The 8,180-nt window shown below is 55.2% G+C and overlaps 1 protein-coding gene across 1 annotated transcript; it reads left to right on the forward strand.

Annotated features, from left to right (window-relative positions):
- Nucleotides 1-169: 169 nt before the first annotated feature.
- On the forward strand, nt 170-4,653 carry Tmem106c (transmembrane protein 106C; the record flags this gene model as incomplete). Its single annotated transcript, XM_005406628.2, is given in 7 exon segments — nt 170-437; nt 1,320-1,383; nt 1,826-1,985; nt 2,071-2,211; nt 2,610-2,659; nt 3,110-3,163; nt 3,938-4,653. Coding segments are annotated over 7 exon segments (750 nt in total). The 3' UTR covers nt 4,035-4,653.
- Nucleotides 4,654-8,180: the final 3,527 nt, after the last annotated feature.

The following is an 8,180-nucleotide window of genomic DNA, read 5'->3' on the forward strand; positions in this document are numbered from 1 at the left end:
GAGGCGCTGCGCGGGTCGGCAGAAGGCGGGCCCCACCCCTGCCGTTTGTGGGGGAGAAGGGCGGGGAGCCCGCTGCGAAGAGGGGTCCCGGTAGACATCGTGCGGGTGTGGGACCCACGCTCGGGGCGGCGGTGTCACGTTCGCGTGTTTGCACCTTCCTGGCAGAAAGAAGCGGGTTCTTCCCGGTGTGGACCCTGCCGTGCGCTCACTGGCCTCTCCACCCAGGACATGACACAGGCGGGACGCCGCGGCCATGGGGTCTCAGCATTCGGCCTCCGCTCGCCGTCCCGCCGCCAAGCGAAAGAAAGGTGACAGGGAGGGCTTCCTGGCCGATCCCGAGCAGGAAGAGGCCATCGCGCAGTTCCCGTACGTGGAGTTCACGGGGAGGGACAGCATCACCTGCCTCACCTGCCAGGGCACGGGCTACATCCCAAAAGGTGAGGAGTGGCGGTCGGGGAGCAGGTCCTTCCCCACGCAGCCTCCGCGGAGCCCGCGCAGGGGCCTGTGTCCGCCCAGCGGCGTTTGCCGGGCCGCAGTGTCTGTCGTCCTAGACGGTCTGAAAGGAAGCCAGCTCTGCCCACTTGATCGACGCGGGCTGACTCCACAACTTTGCTTGGTCTCCTTGTATTTGAAGCCCTTTCTTTTTTTACCCACTCTTCTATTCATTTTTATTTTCTCCTTCCTGTGGTTTTGGAGTTTTCACGTGCGCTGTGTAGTAGGATTTATTGACAGGCATGTTTCTTTATTGCTTTTGCCCATAAGGACTGGCCCCGCTTTGTAGGGGGACAGTCTTGGATCTTCATCACAAGAAAGAGAATAAATTATTAAGCTACTGCCTGCAGATTGTTGACCTAATGCCTACAGATTACTTCAGAGGGGAGAAAGTGCAAAAATGCTCAGGAGTGGGGCTGGACTAGAGACGGGGTTGCCTGGTAACTAACCCGGCTGTCAAAGTCTCAGCACTTGGGAGGGTGAGTCACAGAGTTTAGTGCTGCCAAAAACCTTAGACACTGTTTACTGCGAGCCTTCCTGTTAAAGGGGAGGGAAAAGCGGCGTTGAGAGGCTCGATGACAGCCAAAGCCACGAAGGGAAGCCAGAAAAGACCCCAGACTCCTCAGTCCTCGCTCTGCCCTGGCAGCCCGCGGGATGTTTCGTAACAGCAAATACAGCACTCTGTGTCCCATTAGACTTGTAGCTTGAGACTAGGGTTTTTAAAACTGTAACCAGAGGGCTGTTTGCCGTGGCAGGCCTCAGTGAGAGGCACGGGGGATGCTGCCCGCCTGTGGGCTTTACAGAATGAACGCCTGCTTCCTTTCTAGAGCAAGTCAATGAACTGGTGGCTTTGATCCCACACAGCGACCAGAGGTTGCGTCCTCGGAGAACGTGAGTTACCTGCTCCGCGCTTGGGAGTATCTGTTTCTGTCCCGCATTTTTAAAACGGACGAGTGCCGGTTAATTCTAGGAAAACCCTATCTGTTCTTGTAAACCCATTTCCTTCGTTAGAATGCGCCAAGAGGGGTCTCTCTGCCCCCCATCGCAATCCGCGGGGAGAAGGTGGGAGCTTCATACGTTCTGAGGGCCGGGGAGGGATGGGACTGGAGCCGTCCGGCGTCCTGGGAGGTGTGGAAATACCTTTGTTCTCTCTCAGGGCGCCAGCGCTGTTCTGCTGGGCTGAGAACAGCTTCCCACTTAATTCCTCCTGGCCTGGTTTCCTGGGTCTTTGTACCCCCCCGCCCCGTCCCCATGGTCTGGCTTTGCAGTTAACCTCGCCTGGTTGGACTGTGGTACCCACCTGCCCCCTTTGCTGTGTGCTGTGTCATTGCAGTAAACAGTATGTCCTTCTGTCGGTCCTGCTGTGCCTCCTGGCGTTGGGCTTGCTGGGGTTCTTCCTGTTTCCACATTCAGTCTTCGTGGACGACGATGGCATCAAAGTGGTGCAGGTCACCTTCAATAAGCAGGACTCCCTGGTAATCCTCGCCATCACGGTAAGGCTGGACGCCCCGCTTCCTGCACTGTGTGCCTGCCAGCCTCCGGCCCAGGGCCCTGACACTCGGTTCTTCCCCCATGCAGGCCACCCTGAAAATCCGGAACTCCAACTTCTACGCCGTGGCAGTGACCAGCCTGTCCAGCCAGGTTCAGTACATGAACACAGTGGTTGGCACCTATGTGACCACGAATGCGTCCCTCATTCCACCGCGCAGTGAGCAGCTGGTACGCTGGTCTTTGGGTCTCCAGTGCGGGAGGAGCGTGGGTACTGCGGGGTGCCGCAGCGGGTGCCTTTCCCGCGCCCCCTGGTGACACTGGCTGATGAGGAAGACCCAGTGGCCTTCCTGATTATGGACAGTTGTAGAGAAGGGGGAAATAGCTAGCATGGAAGGATTTGGAGCAAAAGAATTTGTGAGGGAAAGAGACCATAAGTCCCAGAGGCAGTGTTGCGTCTGAGAGGGCGGAGGCAGGGGTGTCTTTTCGAGGCTCCTAGGCTGTATCAAGGACAGGCGTGGGGACGTGTTTTGTGTGTGATGGAAGAGTGGCCAAGGGCCTGGGCTCCCGAGAAGGGTGCTGTTCTGCGTCGTCTGCCTCGGCGACAGGTTGCCTTGGTGTCTTTACAGGTGAATTTTACGGCGAAGGCTGAGATGGGAGGACCGTTTTCCTATGTGTAGTAAGGACAGTGTTCTCCGTTGCACGCGTTCTACCGGGTGAAGGGTTCCGAGCGACCCTGGGTTGCCTGGGGCCTGTCCCTGCCTGAGGTCCCAGCCTTGGCCCGCGGGCTTCTTAGCTTTAACCGTCTTTGTGTTGGGTTGAAGATGTCATTTGATATGTGACTAAGCGCTTGAAAATCTAAGGGAGAACACGAAGCCTGGGAATGTTACCACGCCCCACTGTTTCTGTGGTGGGCTTGACAGGAAGGGGCGTCCGCGTGGAGAGAGGAGCCCGACACTCCCAGTGGCCCGGAACTAGTGGGCTTGGGCACCGAGCTTGGAAGGGTGGGTGCGGGCGAGAGAAGGCACGCACGTGTTGGGCGGTGTAGCTCGGCACTCCACTGCCGGCTCTTCGAGTTTTTGCTCCGTCGTATACCAACCTGACCGTGTCTGTATTTGCTGTTTGGCAGTTTCTTCTGCACAGTACCTCACATCAGGGTGCACAACATAGTGATCTTCATGCGGTACGTCGCTTGTTTCCCTGTCTTGATGGCCTTTGTGTGTGAGCCCGGACCCTCGGGTCCGGAGAGCTTCATCAGAGGCGCCTGGCCCAAGAGGGGCACCCCACGCCTCACGACGGGCCCACGACACCCTCAGCCTTCTCCTGATGTGGCAGCCGGGTCCCCTGCAAAAGCCGCAGTGAACAGTGACTCACTGTGGACAGTGGCACTGGAATTTTCTCCATGAAATGGGGTCTAATTGAATTAAATGTATGTGGTCCATTTCGAACCCTGATGAGACCGGTGTAGAAGGCAGAAGCATTCTCAAGTGCAAGTGCAGACGTGTGGCCGCAGTTACTCTGCAGCCACCTGTATCACCACGAGTCGTGGGCCTTTAGGTTTATGTTGGACTGTGGCCGCAGGCCAGAGGCTCTCCACAGACACTTGAAGTATGAGGGTAAGAGCAAGGTGTCTCAGCCTCGGCACAGTAGACGTTTTAGGCCGGAGAGTTCTGTTAGGGGCTGTCCTGTGCAGTGTGGGATTTTTAGCAGCATCCCTGGTCTCCACCTGCTAGGCACTACTAACACCGCCCCCCGTTTGTAACAACCCAAAGCAGCTCTAGACAACGCCAAAGTCTCTGCGAAGTAAAATCCCCCGATGAATAACAGCTGATTTAGAAGGACACCTCACGCCATAGCATCTTTGGACGTGGAGAGAACCTCTGGCATACTGGTTATATAATCGGTATTGTTGTCTGAACTTGCTTATTTCATCTCTTCTTGGATTTCCTTTCTGTAGCACTTCCGTGAAGATTTCATACATCGGCCTCACGACGCAGAGCTCCTTGGAGACACATCACTACGTGGACTGTGGCGCAAACTCCACAGCTGCTTAGCTCCTGCTCTCAGTTCTCCGTGGTAGCACCTGCAGGAGGACAGCCCAGCATCTGTTCCCAGGGCCGGAGTTTTCCACTGACCCCAGGGGGTTGAAGCAGAGGAGGGACTGGCTGTTAACGCCCAGCAAACGCCTTCCTGCTGCGTCGGGAAGAAGTTTCCGCAGCACCGTGTTTCCCAGAGCCAGCAGAGTCACTGCCAGTGCCTCGCCTGTGCCCAGCACATAACTGTCGCTTGATAAGGCTTTGAAGAACTTAATTCAGATCTCTTCAGCTGTTCTTGAGGCCTCAGGGGCTGAAACCACCCCCCACGTCTAAGTTATAGAGTAACGTGGACGTAGCCCTGTTAGTGTAGCTGCAGCTCCACGGGGGCCTCATGGGTACAGAGTGGCAGCCGGAGGGACCTCAGAACGCCCGGAAGCAGCCAGCACAGACGCCCTCAATAGCATTTGTTTCATCTGTTCCCAGATGTCAGGAGCTTTAAAAGAGGACTGGGGGCTGGCTCTTGTGGGAAGTTACAGCTGTCTCTACCACGTCTCTGTGAGCTTTGATTTACCCTTCATCCATTGGCCGGAACATGGATTGGGGATTTGATAGAAGAATAAATCCTGTTTTTAATTTATCTGTGTCTCCTTTGACTGCCCGGCAGTGGGTCAGCGCAGGGTGCTCTCTGAGAAGGAAGGAGAAGGATCCCTGACTGTGGGCACCTGCTACGGCACTCGGTCCCGCTTCGCACAGCCTCTCCAGACAGCTGGCCGCCCTGTTGCCCTTCCAGAACAGAGCACGCAGTGCCCCCTGGAGGCTGGAAGTGGCAGGGCAGAGATGCCGGGAGAGAGAGCCGCTGCTTCCCAAAGCCCCAACCCTCACCTGAATAAGATGCGGGTGGAGTCTGGAGGTTTCCTCAGCTGCCTCCTCGCACTGGGCCACCGCTGGCTGTAGCGGGGCGACGCCAGAGACAGCCAGAGTGGTGAGGTCGAGATCAGCCAGGGGAAGTTCCGGCCCTCCCCACGCAGAGGTGACAGGAAACCCTCAGCGGCGGCTGGTGGCGGGTTGTGTATGAGCCTCTTCCCCTTCCTCAGTGTGATCTCCAGTATTTTCTTAGCGATCTCTCCACTCTGAATCTCCCCTCTTCTGCTTGGTGACAGTGGCCAGCAGTGAGGAAGGCAGAAGCGAGGGCTGAGCCCCGGGGTTGCAGCGTTGCGGGGCCTGTGACGTGTGGGCAGGGTGTGACAGTGACCGGCGCTGATGAACGTACCCGGCACGCGTGAAGATTCTCAAACACACAGCTGGATTTTCTCCATAGTGTTCCCATTTCCCAAGTGGTCTCTACCATGTTTTCCATGTAATTTTCAAAAAGCTACTCTTATTAATACCTCAGTTTTGAATCTTTTTGGGACCATGTGCTTCAGTAATATTTCTTCCTGATATCACCTTAAAATCTGATTAATAGTTAAATGATAGCAATTGAATTTTAAACATGTATCAATAAGTCTGGCCTCAATATTATCAATGCTCATATACTTACATGTTTTGTATCCTAAACTGCACTTCGGGATGCTCTACGTAGTTTTATCGTGGTAGCTGTCGATTCTTGAGCAACTATCTAGAATTTCCTTTCAGCAGCCCCGTGTCAGGTGATATAGTTGACTCAGGTGTCATTACTGTCACCTATGTGTCTCCAGTGGATCAAAATTTGCAGAGTAGCCAAGCATGGTGGTGCACACATGTAATCCCAGAACTCATGAGGCTGAGGCAGGAGGATCACTGGAATTGAAGATCAGCCTCAGCTACATAGAGAATTCAAACCCAGCTTGAACTACATAATGAGAACTTATCTCAAAAAGAATTTTTTTTTTCCAGAATGTTTCTTAGAGGTAAGGCCCTGCTGGAGATGGCTTCTCTATTGTTAAAGATCAGCCTGCAGTGTGACCTCTTTTTTTAATCACAAACTACACTGGGTCACCTGGCCAAAGATTTCAGCATTTAGAAATCTCCACTTTTAATATCCTTACTCATTCCCAGAAAGTATTCACTGAACATCCAGCGTGTGCCAAGGATTGCAACTCCTGATACGCTGTGTGCAGAGACAGCTGGAAGTTTGTGACTTCATCGAGAGCTTTTATGCTGACCACTTGCAGCAACCCTTCTGCACCCCTAGCTGCCCCCCAGCACGACTCCCAAGATCTCAGGGTTAACTATCCCAGGGATTCTAGCCCACAGTATGGAACAAATTATTAAAAGAGCCTATTTGTTAAAAGCCTTGCATGAATCAGCTGGGGTCCCAGATGTTTTTGTTATTAGGCAAAGTAATCATTCTTTCCTCTTTAAGTAAAATTCTTCCTCGCTTTATCAGCCCTCCTCTACGATTCTGCATTCCTTACCCCATTTAGAAAGAAACACTAGGTTGGGTGTGGTGGTGCACACCTGCAATCCCAGCACTCTAGGAGGCTGAGGCAGGAGGAGTGCAAGTTGGAGCTCAGTTTAGGTCACTTTGTAAGACCCTGTTTCAAAATAAAATTTTTAAAAGGACTGGGGATGTAGGTCAGTGCAGAGGACCTACGTTCAACCCCCAGGACCTCCAGCAAACAAACAAAAAGGAACACCGTGTGAGAAGTTGTTCCATGATTTACCCAGGACCCAAGGGGCTTGAGAATAATTCTTAGCGTGAGCTCAGCCTGCGGGATCCCAAGGCAGAGCTTTTTGGTGCCACTTTCACAGAGGGCAGGAAGCTCAAAACAGGAAGAGTGACCCGACCAAGCCCTCACTGTCAGCGAGCGGGCTCTGTCCTCATCTTCCTGCGCTCTCAGGAGTCTGTCGGCGCTGTGGCAGGAGAGACCGTAGGCTTTCTGGGGCCTGGGGGTGGGGAGTCAGCAGCGTCCCGGTGTTCAGTCTGGGTCTGACGCGGGAGCAGCAGGAGAGGAGCACAGGCTGCCGCCGGCCAGAGCAGTGCGCTTGGCCCTGAGCACAGACGCAGGCAGACACAGGACTTCCTGTTCCACCCACCAGCACTGTGAGCGCCTCCTGCTCAAGGTCCCCCCTTCTCCCTGTGGAGCAGCGCTTCTGTTTCCAGGTTTTACCAGGCTCCCGGAAGAGGGGGGGCTGCCAGGAGTCACCCGGACCCCATGGAGTGCGCTTTTAGGGGTCTAAGCGCAGGGCCACAGCCTCCTAATGAACTGCTTGACTCAAGTGGGCAGGGTGAGCAGGGAGCAGAACGGGGCCTGAGGGTGGAATCAGCTCGGCCCCAGGAACTGGCGAGCACCAGGGCCCCTGAGCATCCGCCCCTCTCGCCAGCGCCGCCCTGGCCGGCGGTGCTCTTACAGAGCGAGGCCTCGCTTGTTTTTCATTAGGAGCTAGTTGTTCTTTGCTGTTAACTGCTGTGCCGTTTTATTCCTTTGCTTTGCCGTGAGTTTGGACTGGCCAGGTTCACTTTATTCAGTCGAGTTCATGTGAGTTGAGGATTAACGGGAGCAAATCCAACAAAGTGTGCTTCATTTATATTTCTCTAATACGGAAACTTTCACCTTAATCTAGGGGAGGGGGCGGGGATGGCGGGAAGGGGCAGAGAAAGCCACGGCTCTCTGGTTTACCGCAGAGCCAGGTAGCTTTTGAGATCTGTGCTGCGAAGCACCACCCTCACGATTCCGGCCGCTTTCGGCCTCCAGTGCCCCTCACACGTCACCACCACCATGGCCCTCCGGCGGGAAAGGGAGCACCTTGCTCATTCCTGCCGCATGTCCCCACAGCGTGGGAAGGGACACCCACGGGCAGCAGAAGCCAGGCTGTTCACTTGTAAGTGTGGTATTCAGAGGCGGCCTGGGCGGTCTCCGTGCAGACCCGGGAAGTGAGAGCACGAGAAAGGGGAAGGAGAGGCTCAGGAGGGACGGGCGTAGCTCCTCCTCCTCTCCTTGACCTAGAAGTCCTACAGAAGGATGCCAAGGAGCGTCCCGCTTGCTCGTGTGCACTCGGCATGGTTCCCGGAGGACTCACCCCTCGCCCTCCTGCCCTCCGCCCCCTCCAGCACCTTTCCTCAGGAGTCTCCCTGATTCCGGCCTGCAGGCGCGACCCACAGCTGCTCTCGCCTCACCCCTGCCGGGCGTGCTGCCTCTTGCGCTGTCTGCTCCAGAGCTGAGATCTTATTTATTTCCACAG

Source organism: Chinchilla lanigera, unplaced genomic scaffold (genome assembly GCF_000276665.1).
Source record: "Chinchilla lanigera isolate Chin_1 unplaced genomic scaffold, ChiLan1.0 scaffold00099, whole genome shotgun sequence".
NCBI lineage: Eukaryota > Metazoa > Chordata > Mammalia > Rodentia > Chinchillidae > Chinchilla > Chinchilla lanigera.